The sequence below is a fragment of the Balaenoptera acutorostrata genome, chromosome 16 (assembly GCF_949987535.1).
Source record: "Balaenoptera acutorostrata chromosome 16, mBalAcu1.1, whole genome shotgun sequence".
Classification (NCBI taxonomy): domain Eukaryota; kingdom Metazoa; phylum Chordata; class Mammalia; order Artiodactyla; family Balaenopteridae; genus Balaenoptera; species Balaenoptera acutorostrata.
Genome location: NC_080079.1, coordinates 34185569 through 34206690, shown reverse-complemented (window position 1 = coordinate 34206690; position 21122 = coordinate 34185569). Strand labels below are relative to the sequence as shown.

Below are 21122 nucleotides of genomic sequence, written 5' to 3'. Positions count from 1 at the left end.
ATTCAGTAGAGCATCGTTGTCTTCACATGTAAACACAATGCAAAAACTTTAAATATTATTTATACCTCATCTCAATTTAGAAAGGATCGGAAACATAGATCAATAAAAAATTACTTACTTTTTTTTCCTTTTGCTAGATTCTCCATAGTGTTCATCATCACTAAAATCAGAGTCATAGCCTCCATGACCATGCATCTGTAAAGAAGTACAGTCAGTTACTTAGAACCTAAATTGCCCATAGTTCAGGAAACAGAATAGTTCAAAAATAAGTTATCTTTAAAAGCCACAACAGCTTTAAAGGATTGTGGTGGGCATATCAGGGGTTATCTAGCCATCTAAAACTTTCAATCACTTTGAAGTAACAAACTTACCCTTCAGAAAATGAATCAATGTTTTCACTTTAATTACCAACAAGGGAGATTACTCTTTGACCTTTCCATTTAAAACCAGGTCTAGAAGCTGCCATGTCATTGCATACAAGGTTCAGCAATGCTTTACTTTTATTTGATTCAGAGTAATAACGGTTGCTGGTATTTATCAACTTTGTTCCAGACATTATGCTAGGTTCTTTACAAACACTGCTTCTAATTCTGCAAGTTAGGAACTATTACCTTCATTTTAGAGATGAAGAAATCAAGGACAAAGTAAATCAATTATACAAAGCAAATACGTAGCTAAGCAGATCTGCTTGATTCTTAAGCCCATGATCTCAACTACTACAAACTGACTCTCTGGAATATGCTAACATTTTGATTACTGTATTCCATTAGACTTAATGGATTTGTGAACAGTACACGATCAATTGATAAAAATTTTCCTATCTTCTTTCAACATACGTGAAGATTTCCTTTTTCTTTGAAACAGTTTCTTCAAGGTAAACCACCTTGTCCTTTGTTCTAGATAACTTTATCTTGTTCCTATTCACTTTTAAATCAAAATTCTTAGAAATACTGAAAGATCTCAATTGTCACTCAGTTGTGTTAGAAAGCAGCTCCTGGTTTCAGCATTACCTAGAATTTGGGATATACATTAATGGCAGATGGATGGATTACTCGACTGTATCTGCTAAATAAGGTGGCTACATCAAACAATCTTTAAATCCTATGAGTCTGTGATCTTCATAATTCCATTTTCAAACTTACGTGTATGGGTGTGTATCTCTCTTCCCTGCCCCACAGAGTTTGAGAGAGGCCGGCCCTAGCCAAGGCTGAGGCGAAGGTTTAGGCCACTTTCAACTCTACCCTCACTAAGACACACCTGGATCTCACACCTTTTTACCATGTCAACTCCTTACTTCCGCTGTTTTATCACATCTGTTCAAACCATACCAGCCTCTCACTCCTTGTCTTATGTCCTCACTTTCTTCACATCCTGATGGGGGAGAACCATTGTGGGTAGCTTAGAGATAAGCTCTGGGGTCAGCCTGCCAGAACGCAAATCCTGGCTCTGCATTAAAGACGTTTCAGGTCTTTCTTTGGGCACACTCCTTAACCTCTAGGAGCCTGTTTCCCCCTCCATAAAGGGAGGCTAATGAAAGTACCGGTATCACAGAACTGGGCATTAAATGAGTTACCGCATATAAAGAGTTTTAGAACAACATCTGGTACAGTAAAACCCTCCCAATTTTAACTACTATTACCGTCATGATGTTCCTACACCCTGGGACACCACCTCCTACCCTTGTTCCCCCTGTCTCGTTTGTTTCTCATCCATCCCATACCCATCTGAACTCAGTAGTTGCATTAAAAAGTTCTCACTCACTTCAGGCTACGAATCAACTGACAAGAACCAAGAGAAATTCGATAAGGGAGACGCGGGGTGTCTTCTGAATCTGTCATTAAAAAAAAAAAAATCAACTAGTAGCATATGAGGAACAAGTTTCGAGATCCTTCTCCCCGACCCCAAACACTCATGGCCCTCTCACACACCCCTTCCCCTCCTCTGCCAAGTGCTCCCGCTGAGTCGTTGTTCCCTCCTCTGCCCGCGTCTGCAGCGACGACGCACGGCCTGAACGAGCCGCTGCGGCACCAGACCCGTCGCCCCGGCTGCGTAGCCTCGCCACTGTCGCCACCACTTCCAGAGCCACAACGGCCGCCGCCGCGCGCTCCCCGCCTCTCCCTACGGGTCCCAGCTGGGCGCTGCTTCCGGTCCGGCTCGGCCGCGCGTCTCACTTAAATGACACCGTTCCCGGGCGCGCCGACTTTGTGTTACAGCCAAAACAGTCCCGGGAAACAAAGGCCGAGGGAGAACAGGGCCGGGAGGGAAGGTGGAGGTTCCCAGCTTTCCCGAAGTCGCCGCGCTCGGTTTTTTCCTGAGCCTTCTTCCATTACCCTCTGGGAAGCCCAACATCTAATCTCGTGTGGCACAGCTCATACTAAGCCCACGCCCCTCGTTTGAAAATTTACTTCGTTTTAGAAAAAAACCCTGCCTGAATATCACTTGCCGTCCTCTTTCTAGTAACCTTAGAAACGCCTCCTCGGAGCAACGTCGCTGAGCGTCTCAGTCTCCGATCTGCCTCTCCTCCCTCTGCCCCCCTCCCTCCAATAAAACAGTTCTCATAATTAGAACAAAAATAGCTTTCCATCGCTTCACCACCCACACAGTAGATGCCATTCCAAAAGCAGTGCTGGTGGCAGAGGAGCTCATCGAAGATGCGAGGAGAGGCTGAAGAGGGAATAGGGGCGATTTCACAGGGTCGCGAATCCTCTGCAGCCAAGTGACTTGGCACAGGTGAAAAGAGAGCCACAATAGTTACTAAAAAAAAGAAAGAAAGAAAGAAAGAAAGAAAAAAAGAAAGAAGGAAAGAAAAGAAAAAAAATGCAGGCAGGAAAAGTTAAATTATTTTAAGCTCTGCCAGGTTCTCCCTGTGTTTTACCTTTTCTAAATTATGATGCCCCATTCTGCTTTACAGCCTAGTTACTGGGTTCGTGTCTTGTCTCCCTCTGGCTGATGCTATTCATCTTTGCTTCCTCCTCGGTACCCAACACGGTTCCCTGGAAATCACAAGCGCTAATTAAATATTTGTTGAATTGAACTGGCACGCCACTGACTTTCACAGCGGGCTCATTTTAGTGAAAACCTTAGCACGTAACACTCATTTTACATCTTTTGCACCAAACAGTAGATAACAATATCTACCAGTTCAAGCCCTCCTTCTACCCCTGACGGTAAATTATAGATACAACCTGCTTTACCCAATGCAGTAAATATGATCTTTAAAAATCTGTAAGTTAAATTATTGTAAATTCAATTATTTCAAAATGCAATCAGATTAACCTTCAGTTAAAAACGTTTATTAAAATATTTAAAGCAGTAGGAAGCCTCACGATTTAACATTATACTACGTTGAATTATTTTGTCAAGCAGTTCCTTTTTTAGTAAATATCTAAAATATCTATTCTGTTCTTTTATTTATTATCGATAAAACCAAACACACTTGTACCTGGTATTCAATTTCCTCTCTACCAATATGTGACCTTTAATAGCATTTTCTACCATTTTTGATATATTTTGTCTGTTGCTTCATTTTCCTCTTACAACAAGCCTGTGCTGCATGCAGTGTTATTAGCCCCATTTTGCATGTAAGAAATAGAAGCACAGAACTCAGAGCCACAGGCCTGGTGAGGGTCTAGAAACTGGGAATACTTGTTTCTCTACAAGACCCTGTTTTCTCTCTGTGGCTCTCTGTCAAATTCTTTCTTTTTAAATTTACATATTTATTTGTTTTTATTTTGACTGCGTTGGGTCTTTGTTGCTGCGCGCGGGCTTTCTCCAGTTGAGGCTAGCAGGGGCTACTCTTCCTTGCGGTGCGTGGACTTCTCATTGCAGTGGCTTCTCTTGTTGCAGAGCACGGGCTCTAGGCACATGGGCTTCAGTAGTTGTGGCACACGGGCTCAGCAGTTGTGGTTTGCGGGCTCGAGAGCGCAGGCTCAGTAGTTGTGGCGCACGGGGTTAGCTGCTCCGCGGCATGTGGGATCTTCCCGGACAAGGGCTTGAACCCGTGTCCCCTGGCATTGGCAGGCAGATTCTTAACCACTGCGCCACCAGGGAAGCCCCATATTCTTTCTTTCTCTCTCTCTTTCTAACTCATCAACTGTGTGAGAAATAGCTTCTGGTCCTAACATTTTAAGAATTTCAGATCTGTTGCTACCAGATCATTCAGCCAAAGATTTGCATTTCTCCCTTTGAGGCAGCAGTTATTGAAAGAGAGAAAATAGAAAATATATGTTAGGGATAGATCACATGATCTGAACTAAAAACAATTAATACAGGCTAGGCAACCTACCTGATCAGGAAATCTCAAGTTAGCAATTACTGCTCAACAACTATAAAAACTGCAAATATTTATTAGGGGCCTGCTCTGGACAGAGCACTGTCATAATCATCAGGGTTACAAATATGTAAAAGTCACTCCTTACTCTCAAAGGTTGACTAGTAAGAAAGAACGAATATATAGGAAAAAAAAAATTCTATCATATATGAAGTTCCTGGTAAATGGCACAGCTTTACTGAGATATACTGACATACAACATTGCATAAGTTTAAGGTGTACAATGTGTTGAATTGATACACTTACATATTGCAAAATGATTACCACCATGGTGTTAGCTAACACCTCCATCACTTCACATATATACTATTACATTTTTGTGGTGAAAACATTTAAAATATACTCTCTTAGCAACTTTCACATATATAATACAGTATTATCTGTAATCACCATGCTGTACACTTCAGATCCCCAACTTATTCATCTTATAACTGGAAGTTTGTCTGTTTGACCAACATTTCTCCATGCAGTCTCCCAACCCTCCCAGCCCCTGGTAACAACCATCCTAGACTGTTTCTGTGAATTTGAATTTTTGGACTTAACGTATAGGTGATATTATACAGTAGCTGTCTTTCTCTGATTTATCACAATTAGCATAATGCCCTCAAGGGCATTTACCAGCTTCCCGATCTATAAGATGTTCTATTTTAATGAATATGAAAATTTACATGGACACCAACGTTACATAACTCAAATAAAGCAACAAAATACTATGATAGGTATGTGGTGGGGGTGAGGGAAGTTGGTCCCCACTCCACTCCATCACCCTCCTCTCACACACACACCCTTATTCCCCGCCACCCTTCCCCCCACCAGAAAAAAAAAATGCTGCTCTGAGAAACAGTATAATAAAGAACTCCACTTCAAAATCAGCCAGACACACAATCAAGTTAGGTTTCTGTCACTTACTAGCTAGGAGATCTTGGGCAAGTTTTTAATTGAGTAAGTCTTTATTTCCTCAACTATAAAATGGAGATAATAGTAATAACTATCTCATAGTGGGTTATGAGGTTTAAAACAAAACAATGCAGCTAAAATGGCTAGAATGATGCATAGTTCATAATAAGAATATAATAAATGCTACTTGAGGAAAGTAGCATTTCTTGAGGAATTTCTTGTGACTTAGTTTAACAATTAACTTCTTCTTGAGTATGGCCTAGAAACAGATCCACACTTATATAATCCTATGATTAATGGCATAGGTTTAAGTATGGACTTCTCAATAAATAGTTCTGAGCCAATTTAAGATTACGGTAAAAAAAAAAAAAAAACTCAATTCCTAACTTGATTCACACCATACATATTAGTCACCTTCAGAGAAAACACAGGAAAACCTCTTCGTGATATTCCATGATCTCTTCATTAGGGCAGGAGAAATTTTCTTAGATAGGACACACAAAGGGCTAACCATAAAGGACAAAAATAAATTACTGACTTCAGTTCATTTAAAAGACTTTATTAAAAAATGAAAAGTTAAGGGGAATTCCCTGGTGGTCCTGTGGTTAAGACTCCATGCTTCCACTGCAGGGGGCATGGGTTCGATGCCTGGTCAGGGAGCTAAGATCCCACATGCCACGCATGGTGGCCAAAAAAAAAAGAAAAAAATTTAAGTCACATAGTGGGAGAAAATATTGCAGTAGACACATTTAACAAATTGTCAGATTATATGAAGAACTTTAAAAATAAGTAAAAGGCAGAAACCCAATAGAAAAATTAGCTAAAGACTTGAATAGGCAGTTCACAAAAAAGATGTCCAAATAGCCAATGCACATAAAACAAAGGGCTTGTCTTCACTAGTTATCAGAGAAATGAAAGTTAAGAACACAATGCACACCATTACACACCTACAAGAATGGCTAACTGGAAAAGACAGATCTAGTGCTGATGGAGATGTGGTATGACTATAACTCTTATATACTGCTGATGGGAGTGTAAATTGGTACAATCACCTTGGAAAAGGTGTTCAATAGTATCTGCTAATGCTGAATGTGGGTATATTCTATGTCTCATATATTCCACTCCTCAGAATACCTTCAACAGAAAAGTGAACATATATTCATCAAAAGACCTGAATTAGAAAGCACTAGCACTATTTATAAGTCAAAAACTGGAAGCAACCCAAATGTTCAGCAGCATTAGAATAGTTAAATAAATTATGACTTATTCACACAATGGAATACTATACAGCAATAAAAACAGACAAACTACAACTATATGCATTAGCATAGATGAATCTCATCAATGTAATGCTGAACAAAAGAAGCATTGTATATGCAAAAGAATACATATGACACAATCCTATTCATATAAAAGACAAAAGGAAAAGTAATCTATCTGTGACAAGTCAGGATAATGACGTCCCTGGTGGGTATAGAGGAGGTGACTGGAAGGGGGCACAAGGTCGTGGTAGGACAGGGCTTCTGGGGAAATGGTAATATTCTGTTTCTTTTCTCTTTTTTTTAATTTATTTTATTTATTTATTTTTGGCTGCGTTGGCTCTTCCTTGCTGCGTGCGTGCTTTCTCCAGTTGCGGCGAGCAGGGGCCACTCTTAGTTGCAGTGTGTGGTCTTCTCATTGCGGTGGCTTCTCTTGTTGCGGAGCACGGGCTCTAGGCATGCAGGCGTCCATAGTTGTGGCTCACGGGCTTTAGAGCGCAGGCTCAGTAGTTGTGGTGCACGGGCTTCATTGCTCCGCAGCGTGTGGGATCTTCCCAGACCAGGGCTCGAACCCCTGTCCCCTGCATTGGCAGGCGGACTCCCAACCACTGCGCCACCAGGGAAGCCCAATATTCTGTTTCTTGACCCTGGTATTCACTACATGAGTGGTTCATTTCTACCTATGATTTGTGTACTTTTATGTATGTATGCTGTGCGTCAATAAAGAATTTACATTTACAAAATTTAACTGTTCCTAGAGGTTTTTATAACTTTGACTCTAATTGATCAATGGGAGAGTTGGTGATTAAAGTGATTTCAGGCATGGCAGAATAAGTTAGGGAGTAGATAGGTGGGATTTCCTGGGGTCTCAGAATTCATGCCACATAAATGCTTGCATAGCCAAAGACAAATTTCCTGTAGGCACCAAGATGGAGGCAGACGGGGGCTCTGTAAGTGCTGAGAAAGACTCTAGTCAGCACCCAAAGGACTGACATTGCCCAGGCCTCGAACACTTGGCACGGTCAGCTGTACTTCCTGTACATTTATAAGCCAGGATCTGGCAGAAGGCAGCTCCACAACCTCCGTAGTACAGCTCAGCCCATGAACAGAGACACAATCTAATTGTTATCTTTTGCGATCTGGTCAGAGGTTGGTCACTCGCTTGTGTAAGTGCCTGGAAGAGGCAGCCAGAGCACGAACACTGTGGTTGGATGGACGTTGAGAAGCAAAGTGGAGAGACAGAAATATACCAGTTAGCCAAATGAATTGACTGTCATTTTTAGGCCTGCTCCCAGGAGGCGAGAACAGAGACAGGATGTCTATAAAATGCCTCTCTGAGGCAGTGGTGGAGAAGGAGCCTTGTGATTAAGAGATAGGGAGACACTTACCAGGTCAATGAGATGAGAAGCAGAGACCAGGAATACTAAATGTCACTGGAAAACTGATGCACTTATTTTTTGTCATATAATATCTGTGGGTATCAAGATTTCAGGCCTCATTCAGGAAACTGCAAAGTGGGGAGACATTATAATAATGAAAGATGTTGGCTGCTGTAACTCTGGATCCTTCTTCAAGGGCTGGCTGGGCCTATAATCATGGAAAAGGCATAATTCCCCCCATCGAGGCTATAGAGGAGGAAAGAAAACCTCTATCCATCTAAGTTCTTCTGGCTGGTCTAAGAATTAAATTGACATGAGACAGATTACCAGGAGAAAGTCAAATTTAATTACATACGTACAGGGTTTCATAAGAATACATATCACACGATTTCACAGTTTGTGAACACAAGTTAACTGTGTAGAGAGCGTGTTGCATAGTCAAGTGAAACGTCCAGTGAAGTAGGTCTGTTGTGTATTTAAGGATACATATCATTATTATGTGGTCAGGCAACCAGATGTAAATAGTAAGCAATTTTCCTCAGTGATGCCTTAATTAACACATTCTCTGAAACTAAAACCTTTTTGACTAGCTGTTCTGATACTGAAGGTGATAATTGGTAGTAGGAAATGGAAACACTTAAACACAGAGGGATAAGCTAAATGACTGAATAGGTTCTGAGGAACAATGGTAAACAGGAGATGGAGGGCTCATGCCTTTCCTTACTTCAGCCATATAAAAGCAACAGCACCCAAAGTAATACTGGGATCCGTAAATAGAACTTTCTCAATGGCATACTTTATTGTCAGGAATTTTGTTCAATAGCATAGGAGGCATACAATAGAAATGCAGGCCAGGATTGTTAGAGCAATCCATTTTTCTTTTTTTTTTTTTTGTTCTTTGTTTTTTTAAATTTATTTATTTATTTATTTATTTACTTATGGCTGTGTTGGGTCTTCGTTTCTGTGCGAGGGCTTTCTCTAGTTGCGGCGAGCGGGAGCCACTCTTCATCGCGGTGCGCGGGCCTCTCACTATCGCGGTCTCTCTTGTTGCGGAGCACAGGCTCCAGAAGCGCAGGCTCAGTAATTGTGGCTCACGGGTCTAGTTGCTCCGCGACATGTGGGATCCTCCCAGACCAGGGCTCGAACCCGTGTCCCCTGCATTGGCAGGCAGATTCTCAACCACTGCGCCACCAGGGAAGCCCCTGAGCAATCCATTTTTCTAGAGAAGTTGGCAATCTGGATTTTTAGATTCAATATTCTGATTTTTAATATTGGCATCCAATTCAAGTTTAAAAATTAAAGCAAAACACCCTTTGGGCCAAAGCACTTCTGTGAGCTGAACTCAGCCCATGGGAGGCAGATTTCCAAGGGGTAATCCTTCGACCTCAGGACTGCACCTCGGCGGTGGTGGTTTGCAAGCAGAGGTTCTGAGCCTGTTTTGGATGCATTCTTGAGAATAAAACAGACTCCTGGTAAGTCAGGCATGGACACTCCTTCAAGGAAGGAATCAAAAGACTTAAATAAACACTTGGGAAAGGGGGCTCACAGCCTGGTCACAGCAAGGGGTAATCTGTAAGTCCCTGGAGAGGAATATCTATGCCAACTGAGAGGCCCAGGGTGTCACCCCGACTGGGGGCATGGAACTCACATCCCAGCACACAGTGACAATGCTGAATTTTGCCTGAGCCCTTTGCTCCTGGAAAACAGGGCCAATTAAAGGAATTTCCCAGTTTTTGTGATCTGGAAGAGAGCTATTGCAAAGAACCACTCTTTCCCATATGACTTAGATAAGCCTCAGATGCCGCCTGTTTAACCTATGACAAAGCTACACACAGACCCCCGCAAATTCCCATTCTTTGCCTCATAAATTATGAACTGGACTGCTCATCCCCACTGATCAACTGGATCGAAATGCTTGTTAACCAAACTTCGGTTGAGCTGCTTTCCTTCCTCCAAGCCCCTGAACTTGGGCCCACCATCAGCCTGAGCCAGCATACAGAGAACAGACTGGGCTCAGCATAAATTATTCTCTGATCTACAGTCTGATCGTGCCACCCTTTCATTCAAATTTCCCACATTTGGTTCTTTCCAGCCCTGTTCATGCCTCTCTATTAAAATAAGACCAAAAGCAAGCAAAAAAACCCTGTATTTGCCCGACCCTTGAGACCCCTGCAGGTTCTCCCTGTTGCAATTATCCTCCCTCCTTTCCTATCACAAGAGTCCCTCTACCACCCTTGCAAATTTTTTTTGAAAAACGTCTCTCCCAGCTAAGTCCAGATTTGTTTTTTGTTTGAGCATGTCCTTATGCATCCTATATTAAATATTTTGCACAATTTCTGACAATAAAGTGTGCTGTCTAAAATATTGTTTATGAACAGAATTATTATCTGGTGGATGATGCCCTCTCACAGGACAAGAATTAAGCAGCCACTGAAGTGACCCCAAGTCACTGGGCAGTGAGATGCTAGATGTCAGGAGTAAGGTCTCTAGTCTGTCTTGTCTTCCATGATACCACACTCAAGTTTTTCCTCTTCTTCAGCCAATGCCTTCATAGGCTCTGATGTTCTGCAGGGTTGGGGCTGGGTGTTCTTCTCTCCCTACTCTATCAGCCATTCCCATGGCTCAGAGGACCATCTACATGCTTATGTGCCCCCAGTTTATACCTTTTTAATGGCTTAATAATATTCATCATACCTATCTATCTATATCACATTTTGTTTATCCATATTCATCTGTTGACAGACACGGGTCATTTTTACCTTTTGGCTACTGTGAGTAATAATGCTATGAACACTGGTATACAAATATCTGTTCGAGTCCCCTGCTTTCAATTCTTTTGATATATTCCTAGGAGTAGAATTATTGGGTCATATGGGAGTTCTCTGCTTAACCTTTGAGAAACCACCAATCTGTTTTCCACAACAGCTACCATTTAATATTCCTACCTTCTCCACATCCTCACCAACATGTTATTTCCCCCCCTTTTTTTTCTTTTCTTTTTTTACAGCCATCCTAATTGGTGTGAAGTGGTATCTCATTGTAGTTTTGATTTGATTTCCCCAATGACTAATGATATTGAGCATCTTTTCATGTGCTTATTCACCATTTAACACCTTCTTTGGAGAACTGTCTATTTAAGTCCTTTGCCTATTTTTGAATTGGGTTTTTTGTTTTTTTGTTGTTGAGTTTTAATGCTTTACAGATTCCAGATATTCGTCTCTTTTCAGATAAACAATTTGCAAATATTTTCTCCATCCTATAAGTTGTCTTTCCACTTTCTTGATAGTATTTTTTGATGCACAAAAGTTCTTGATTTCGATAAAATCCAATTTAAAAAGATAATTTTTTTAAAAGGCTAAAATCATGACTCCTGTACACATATAAAATTACTGCACATCAGAGATTTTTACTTACCTAATTCATGAGGCAAGCAGCAAGATGTTACCCCCCAGTTCAAAGGAGAATTTAGAGAACACACATATATAGGCAATCAGGAAAGTTAATATGAATTTACAAATGGATGCAAAACTGATCAATATCCACAGGGCAATAATCAATTGCACCTCCACTAGACAAAACTCATTTGCATCCCTATTGACATGATTCATTTGTATTGCTATCAGTTTTATACAACTTAAAAAGTTGTATAAAATAGCTCAAAGACAATGAAAGTCTCATAACTTGACTGGGTGCTAGACAGGATACCTAGTAATCCATTTTCCTTTTTCAAAGTCTTTCATAAATTTTCCTGATGCCACCCCAGGCCACTCCCAGCGTTATCCCAGCAGTGAGGTGAACAAGCTGCTCTCCAACTGCCTCAAGTCTTTCAGCACTGGGATAGCTGCTGGGGGCAGTTAGTTAGTTCAGTTCAAGGACTAGTCATTAAGTGCCAGGTGGTGGAGGTGTAGCTATCCAGCCACTCCTGCTACAAACACTGAATATTTACTGTGAGCCAGCATTATGCTACAAGCACAGTGGGGAACAAGGCTGAATAGTCTCTGCCCTCTTGAGCTTTACTGTCCAAACAGGGACAGGAAGAACAAATGAATAAACAAGTAGGATAATTACAAACTGCGATAAATGCAATGAAGGAAAACAGCTGCCAGCACAGCGAATCACCCAGAGGGGCCTACGTAAGCAGGGTGGTCAGGACTGATCTCTCGGAAGAGAACATTTAAGCTGATACTTGAAAGATGAAGAGAAGCCAGCCATTCCGAGTGTGGAGTGTGGCAGGAAGCCAGCCAAGTAGCTGATCTGCAGTCTGTCCTCACCCTCTGTACTTTTAGGACAGGTCTGCAGCAGCCGCAATTACTGTTTACCGCTGCCCTGGTGTGCAGGAGGCCGGAAAGGCCAAAGCCTGCCCTCCCAGCTGCCTTTGAGTCTCAGGTTCAAAAAATTTCAAGGGGAAGAGAAGGAGCCCTCCCAAACCAACTCACCCTCCTTCCTCTTTGGTCCCAGTTTTCCTCTAAATACCCCCTATCTGCTAAGTGAAACCTGAAATGTCAACATGCAAACAACAGTTGAACCCACAAAAAGAGAAAAATGGCTTTAACGATGCAAATGAGTGGGAGAATTCACACATTAGGGTGACTGTGTAAAATAATCAGCTCTTTTGCTGAACTGATTTGATTAGAAAGTTGCAAAGCACAGGGATCTTCCAGGCAAGAGGAAAGTCCAAGGGTGGTGTGGGGCAATGCGGCACCAGAATCAATGGCACCTGCCTCACCTTTTTGTCCAGGGTCTGGGCAATAGGTCATCACTGTTCCAAAATCATGTCGTGCTGCTCCATGACTCTCACCAGGATGCTGGCACACGAAGGGCAAGGTTGGGAACCATCTGCCCAAGTTGGAGTGCTGCAAGTGAACGGGCTCCTAGGGACAGGCGGGAGAGGAAGGAGAAGGTGGAGGGCAGAGTTTGGGGCATTGATCTGGGTAGGAGAGGAAGCAGGAGATTGAGAACAGCAGACGAGGAGAGCCCACAGAGCCAGAGAAAAATGTTGTATCATAGCAACCGAGGGAAGTGTTTAAAGAAAGGAAGTGGCCGATTATGTCAATACAGAGGGACTGTTTCTCAGAATGTATGTGTCTCTGGGAATACCCACCTCAGAACCACGTGGGGGGTTATTAAGAATTCAGACCCCTAGGCCTCAGCCACCCCTGGTTTGGAACCTCTGCCTCTGGAGCCAGGAATTGGCATTTTAATAGGTGCTTAGGGATTCTGACGTATGTTCCAAGTTGTGTTTAAACACGTGGGATGTAGAATTAGAGCTGGGTCTGATTCTGGTTCCTTCATTTCAGCTGTTGGGCAAATTATTTAACCTCTATGAGCCCTAGCTTTTTAAAATCTGAAATAATACCTTCTACATAGAATTGATATAAGGACAATCTTCATATGAGATTTTATATATATATATATATTATATATACACAGTGCTTAGCACAATGCCTGGAACACAGTTAGAAGTCAATCAACGTCAACTGCTATTATTACATAATAAAGAAAGGCCACTGGATTTCGGAAGAGGGTAATTTTAAATTTTCCAGAGAGTTTCAGTAGTGGAGCTTGGGAAATTTCTGGGAATTAAAAAGGAAATACGTGGATAAGAAGTAGAAGCAGCAAGTGAAGATCAAGTTCAAGCTCAGAAAAATTTGCAGCAGGAGGAAAGACATTTGGCTTGTTAGTTAGAACTGGGTAATGTTGGTAGGAGAAAGGTTATTACTAAAATAGCAGTGATGCATATGGTCACCTTATTTTTGATAAAGGAGGCAAGAATATACAAAGGAGAAAAGACAGCCTCTTCAATAAGTGGTGCTGGGAAAACTGGACAGCTACATGTAAAAGAATGAAATTAGAGCACTCCCTAACACCATACACAAAAATAAACTCAAAATGGATTAAAGACCTAAATGTAAGGCCAGACTCTATCAAACTCTTAGAGGAAAACATAGGCAGAACACTCTATGACATAAATCACAGCAAGATCCTTTTTGACCCACCTCCTAGAGAAATGGAAATAAAAACAAAAATAAACAAATGGGACCTAACGAAACTTAAAATCTTTTGCACAGCAAAGAAAACCATAAACAAGACGAAAAGACAACCTTCAGAATGGGAGAAAATATTTGCAAATGAAGCAACTGACAAAGGATTACTCTCCAAAATTGACAAGCAGCTCATGCAGCTCAATATCAAAAAAACCAACAACCCAATCCAAAAATGGGCAGAAGACCTAAATAGACATTTCTCCAAAGAAGATACACAGATTGCCAACAAACACATGAAAGGATGTTCAACATCACTAATCATTAGAGAAATGCAAATCAAAACTACAATGAGGTATCACCTCATACCAGTCAGAATGGCCATCATCAAAAAATCTACAAACAATAAATGCTGAAGAGGGTGTTGAGAAAAGGGACCTCTCTTGCACTGTTGGTGGGAATGTAAATTGGTACAGCCACTATGGAGAACAGTATGGAGGTTCCTTAAAAAAGTAAAAATAGAACTACCATACGACCCAGAAATCCCACTACTGGGCATATACCCTGAGAAACCGTAATTCAAAAAGAGTCATGTACCACAATGTTCATCGTAGCTCTATTCACAATAGCTAGGACATGGAAGCAACTTAAGTGTCCATCAACAGAGGAATGGATAAAGAAGATGTGGCACATAGATACAATGGAATATTACTCAGCCATAAAAAGAAACGAAATTGAGTTATTTGTAGTGAGGTGGATGGACCTAGAGTCTGTCACACAGAGTGAAGTAAGTCAGAAAGAGAAAAACAAATACCATATGCTAGCACATATATATGGAATCTAAAAAAAAAAAATGGTCCTGATGAATGTAGGGGCAGGACAGGAATAAAGACACAGACTAGAGAATGGACTTGAGGACACGGGGAGGGGGAAGGGTACGCTGGGATGAAGTGAGAGAGTGGCATGGACATACATACACTACCAAATGTAAAATAGATAGCTAGTGGGAAGCAGCCGCATAGCACAGGGAGACCAGCTCAGTGCTTTGTGACCACCTAGAGGGGTAGGATAGGGAGGGTGGGAGGGAGATGCAAGAGGGAGGAGATATGGGGATATATGTATATGTATAGCTGATTCACTTTGTTATAAAGCAGAAACTAACACACCATTGTAAAGTAATTATACTCCAATAAAGATGTTAAAATAAAATAAAATAAAATAAAACAGCAGTGATGGGAGGGTGCTTGAAGGATGGAGTAAGGGAAGTTTCAGTGGTGCAGATTGAAGACACTAGAAAAAAACAGATTAGGAGTAGGAGCTCAGTCCTGGAGCAGATGGGAAGGAGGTTCAGAGGACAGGTAGTGGGGTGGATACAAGTTAGAGAAGCTAACCTATTTCCCCTGATATCTGAGGAAAGAATTAGAGCAGGAGTTCACCAAGTGTGGACTCTGGTCCAGCAGCCTCAGTACCACACCAGTTTGTTAGACATGCAACTCTCCCGCTCTACCCCAGACCTACTGTGTCAGAAACTCAGGGAAGGGGGCAGCAATCTGTGTTTTAATAAGCCCTCCAGGCAATTCAATGCACCTGGAGTTTGAGAACCACTGAACCAGGGAATAGTTGGAACCAGGGACCTTGGATGCAAAGTCATGCAGTGCCTCAGACAAGGCCATCTGCTGAGTGTGAGGGTGGCAGGAGGAGTACGTGGAGGCTGAAGGCACAGAGAAGGAGGTCTGGGACACCTGTTAGAGGTGGATGCGCGCGAGTCAACTAGAGATGCGTGCAAGTGTTGCCAAACTACAAGATGCTGCAAAAAGTTTGTCTTACAATAACAATGCATCTGAGTTGACTAGGAAAATAATGTAAAATATTCAAAAAGTCATATGTACCGAGATAGTTATGATATTGAAAGACTAAACAATTGCCCAACAATAACAGGGGAAGGGACTTCCCTGGTGGCACAGTGGTTAAGAATCCGCCTGCCAATGCAGGGGACACGGGTTTGAGCCCTGGTCAGGGAAGATCCCACAGGCTGCAGAGCAACTAAGCCCATGTGTCACAACTACTGAGCCTGGGCTCTAGAGCCCGCAAGCCACAACTACTGAGCACGCGCGTCACAGCTACTGAAGCCTGCGCACCTAGAGCCCGTGCTCCGCAACAAGAGAAGCCACCGCAATGAGAAGCATGTGCATCGCAACGAAGAGTAGCCCCCGCTCGCCGCAACTAGAGAAAGCCCGCGCACAGCAGCGAAGACCCAACACAGCCAAAAAAAATAAAAATAAAAATAAAATAACAGGGGAAGAATTAGCAGAGTCCCAAGGCATTCATTAACACCCTCTGAAGACTGAGACAGTGAGAGAAAACGTCTATGATACATTGTTGAATTATTGCACAATGACAATTATGTTTTTTTAAAAAAGTACTCTTGGGGGAATGATTGGAAGTTTTAAATACATAGATTGCCAAAGGCCACTGAGACCCAGGATATGGCTATTGAGTTTGCCACCATAGAAAGGAGTGGCCATTGTTAGGTGTAGGTACTGGTGAGGGCTTCTGGATTAGCTGGGCTTTAATCTGGAAGTTGACTGCCATGGGGTGGTGTAGGGGACCAGGAGCAGCTTCCTGGCAGTTGCAGTGGCTCAGAGCCGGCGCAGATAGGATGGAAACATTTAGGTTTACTCAGAGCTCTTGAGACCACAGACTTGTCTGGAACAGAGGAACGCTATGGAGAATAATAGGAGATGGCCTTGGAAAGCCAGCATGGTGACCTTTCCAAAACCAAAACCTGGGACCCGAGGCCTGCCAAGTTTGTAGATGCCATTGGGATTGTGGGTCAGCATATTTGAATCTGGGCACTCCTGGGTTGTGTGAGACCAGGGCCATCACGTTGGATCAGTAATTCCAAGAGATCATTTACAGTTGGAGACCTCAGTCCCCAGTCATCTTACAGAGAAGGAAAATGAAGGCAAGGGAAGTTTAACCACTTGCCCAAAGTCACACAGCTTTAATGCTGCAAAGGCCAAGGCTAAAGTGAGGTCTCCTGTTTTAATACCACGCTTCTTGGATGAAGGACCCCGAAACCTGGGCTGCGATGAGATGCACTAGGTAACAGGGACTCGTGATAAATCATCATGCAGGGAAGCAACAGGGTGAGTGGCATGTCTGAGGACGGACAATGATGTGTGAACTGGACAGAAAGAGTCTGAAGGGAGGGGGTTGTTGGGGAACCAGCAGCAACCTCTGGGCATGTGGCCAGTTAGGGCCTGGGCCCAATTACTGGCTGTGAAACGAGACAGGAAAGAACTACGGAGAGACATGGCATCCCTCACGCCACACTTTCCCCAATTTCCTTCTGTCTGTTCCTCAGAATTCACTTCTTTGCCTTCAAGGCTGATTTGTGGACACAGCTCAGCACAAACTTTAGCCCGCTTGTCGATCTTTTAGACATGTTTTTCTAGGCCATGCTCTACATTCTTCAGAGCCAGTGCTATACCCACTGGGAACTGAAAGGAATCAGGCCCACTGTAAACTGTGAGTGGTTCTGAACTTGTGGCTTTCTACAAATGATGTGGCATTTAAATAGGAAGCTGAGGAAGCAGAGAGGCTGAGAGTGTCTCACCCAAATACCACTCTTTCTGTCCCACTTCCAGCACCTCTGATATGCCCTCAAGCCTCCACTGTCCTTTGCTCCCATCAGCACGAAACGAGAGGCATCACATTCAGACCATTTAGACTGAAAGGCACCTTGGGGGTCACCCAGGTTAAGCCCCCAGGGACCCAGGAACACAGGTGACCCAGGTGAAAAGAAGACCGGAACCCACGTCTCCTGATGCCTTCTCTGAACTACAACCTTTCTCTCTTCTCTCATTCCCCCTCCCTCAAATGCAACCTGAAATATATTTCCAAAATTTTCTTAAAAGTCAGTTCAAAATTGTACTATATATATTTTTTCTGTATACATACATACATTTGTGTGTGTGTGTGTGTGTATATATATATGTATATATAACTGTACTATATACATATTCAAACACAGATTAGAGCCAATAGAAGGAGATAAAGGTCCGCTAAACGCACAGAAATCAAATATCACCTTAAATACAGTAACTGAATAGCATCCTCTAAGTCAAATTACCTTAATGGGTGGGAATGAAGACCTTTTCCCTTTATGCTGTGTCTGCCATCAGAAGTGATTGATCCCCGTGCTTTTCTTTATCATATTACCGTTCCTCCCTTTAGAACTGCATTTTGTTGTTCCTTGTTCTTGTCTCATTTTCTTTCAGGACCAAACCTGCTGAAAGGAAAAGACCTTATTGTATTTATCTTTGCGTGCCTCCTGGTTCTTGGTATTGTTGGGGCACAGTTGTTTGTTCTTCATAAGGTTTTGGCACAGTGCTCACTCTTCGTAAATATTTGTAGAATGACAGGGCATCAAATGACTTGCATTCAATATTGCTGCAACATTTCCCTTCACCACTTAAAGGAGGAAAGTCCAATAGTGCAATGAATGTGCCACATCAACTGGTGAATTTAACAACCTGATTTCTAAAGAAAACACCTGAGGAAGCTATGGGCTCAGACCCACAGTTCTGAAATCTAAATCCCACGGATGAGTCTGAACAGTGGAATCAAGTCTTGGGAAGCAAATTAAAAATTCAACCCATGGCAATTTGGGAAGAATCAAATAAAATGTCCATTTGCCAATTTGACATTGACATGTAAGCCAATTTCCCTTTCCATAATCAATGAGTCGTTTTGAGGCAAAAAAAAAAAAAAATCCTCAGGATTGTATTTACTTACAATATTTGTAAGGAAACTGCCTGCTTGCTTTCCTGTAAGAGAGGGGCAGAGCAGTTCCTAGACTCTTCTCAAATGCTTCAGCTAAAAATTTAAATAAGCACCAGTGCCAATAATTGGAAATGAGGAGAAAAATTATGCCAAATACTTGGCACCAGCTGCAGCAATTAAGTAAGCACCTGCTTTATGCTTCATCTGCTGTCACCCCCTCCCTGCTTCATTTAGGCTGGTTTCTGTTTTTTTTGAGAATAAAGGCACCTCATTGCACAAGCACACAAACCTCTTTTTTCCTTTCTCTCTTTTTTTTTTTTTTTCTGTCATTAACTGGGGCAAACTGAATGGCAGGAAGATCCAGACAAGGACAGGGTAGTAGTAAAGACACTTAAATTTCTAAAATCTAGAGTTTTAGGGAATGTTGGGGGCAGATGTAACCATAGCGATTAGCTCTGGTAGGAGAATACTGATGTGCACTGCTGTACTGAGCAGCAGATCACACCCTCCCAGGGAGACCCTGCAAATGAAGATGTGGATTCGATTTCTGGAAGCAAGACTCCTATTGGCTTCGTCATGAACCTTAGCTATGGCAACCAAAGCAAGTTCCTCTGCAGAGATGTAGGCTCGAAAAAACGATGCCATCAAATAGTTCTCGACTGTTAGTACAGGGCTAGTATGAGCATCAGATGAGATGTGAACGAGGTGACAGTGCTTTGAAAAGTTGAAAGGATTATGCAAATGTGAGGCAGGTATTAATATTAAAAATGTTTATTGAAATCCATCTAATAGAAACCAGACAGGAAGCGTATTCATCCCCTGGAAGTGAATTAGCACTTTTCAGAGCCTTGAGTGAACATTTCCTCGTTCCCCTTTTATCTTGTCTGAAAACGCTGGCTAATGATGCCTACATTAGAGGTGATTGGGAGGCTTAAATGAGGCTAAATGAGATAATGTACGTGAAGCACCTTGTTCCACGCTGCTTTTATAAAAGACGCTTAATAAATGTGAATTGATTTCAAGGGGGAAAATCAAGCTCATTATCCTGAGAATTCTTTGTACTTGCAGCCCACCAGTAGATGCTTCACATTAAATTACACGTTTCCAAGACAGAAAAATGGAAAGGTCACCCTCAAATAGTACATAATCAGTGAAGCTGATTGCTTCTTACACGTAGAAAACAGACATGGAACAAAGACATCCATTCCTCCATTCGTAGGGGTCAAAGTCACAATTCCTTTCTTTCCATACTGATTACCTGTTCAGGGGAAATACTAAAGCTGCTTTTGAATTCCCTCTAACACAGCTAGATGCCCGCAAAGGAGAGATTCTGAGAAGGGAGTAAGAACTTCCACTCACAGTCAAGAAGCTCCGTGGGGGCAGAAACATCTCTATCTGTTCCCTGCCACATTCCAGTGCTGACAAGCGTGCCCCGCACACAACAAGCACTCAGTCTACATTTATCGAATGAGTTCAGCACATGGGTGATATGAAGAAGAAAATAAGATATCACATTAAAGGGGTTTTGTTTCATCAATTTAATTGGCACATGTTGCTTCATCTGCCTTTGGTGCAAAATGAAGCCACATTTGTTTCAGTGCTCAAACCATAACGATTCTAAAGTTTCATCTTGTCGATCAGGAGAGTCTATTCCACTCTCACTAGTGTACTTGTCCCGTTAATAAGAGCAAGAGCTCCAGGAGAACGGAGTTCAGAGTGGTTAACCTATTCACTGTTAATTAGTTAATATTGCCTGACAGAAGAAGAAAACAGAAAGTCTGGTCAGTCTACCAAGGGGCTCTGCTGTCTGCTGTTTGCACTGCTTTACATTAGTGCAAAAGAAGTAAAGTTCAGTTGTCTAGAGTGAGGCTCGGTATATTTTGGATATTGCTACAGTACCAAGACAGCCAACCATTGACAGTTCTAAGAGATGCTTAGGGAGCGTCAGGAGAGAATGTCTCTTTCTCTGTGCCCACCTTGCAACCTCTGCACCAAACAGGCCTGTGCTTCTGGTGTTACAGCACCCAGAATTTTCAATGTACACACACAGAGCTACCTTGCCCCTAAGGCAGGTCCACGGTACTTGGTGGCTGGATCAGCAGCCCAGCATCAGCCTTATAACGTTCCCAGAACCCTTTCCTTGATTCTCTTCTCCCTGGAGAGCTTAAAAGCTCTGAGCTCAAGTTCAAGGAGATAACATTTGAACAGAACCTCAAGGGTGGGAAGGAGAAGAGGAGGTGGGCATGCTAGAAAAACAAAGAGTATCACCAAAAACACAGTAGGTTTTTTTCCCCCAGTTTTCTGGCAAATTGAATGTATAGGTCTCAAAAGTCAATGGTAAGGGAAAGGGGAATAAAATAAAAATGGGTTTTGGGCACACATAGGGAGGGGCAATGAGTGGATGGGTCAGGACCTGGAGCAGGGGGATGTCCTTCCTTGGGCATCACATCTTCTCCAATCTATAGTCCTCCGCGGCGAAGTCCCCTTC

The 21122-nt window shown here is 42.4% G+C and overlaps 1 protein-coding gene across 2 annotated transcripts in view; it reads right to left on the bottom strand.

Annotated features, from left to right (window-relative positions):
• Positions 1 to 2147, bottom strand: part of LOC103021005 (protein FRA10AC1) — a 40320-nt gene extending 38173 nt beyond the window's left edge. The window contains exons 1-3 of one of the 2 annotated variants that reach the window (XM_007187477.2): positions 1929 to 2147; positions 1762 to 1831; positions 119 to 195 (exon numbers count right to left, since the gene is read on the bottom strand). In XM_007187477.2, the coding sequence (XP_007187539.1) occupies positions 119 to 195 (77 nt within the window). In that variant the 5' untranslated portion in view covers positions 1762 to 1831; positions 1929 to 2147. The remainder of the gene's footprint in view (positions 1 to 118; positions 196 to 1761; positions 1832 to 1928) is intronic. The other variant, XM_007187478.2, reaches the window with a different exon arrangement.
• Positions 2148 to 21122: the final 18975 nt, after the last annotated feature.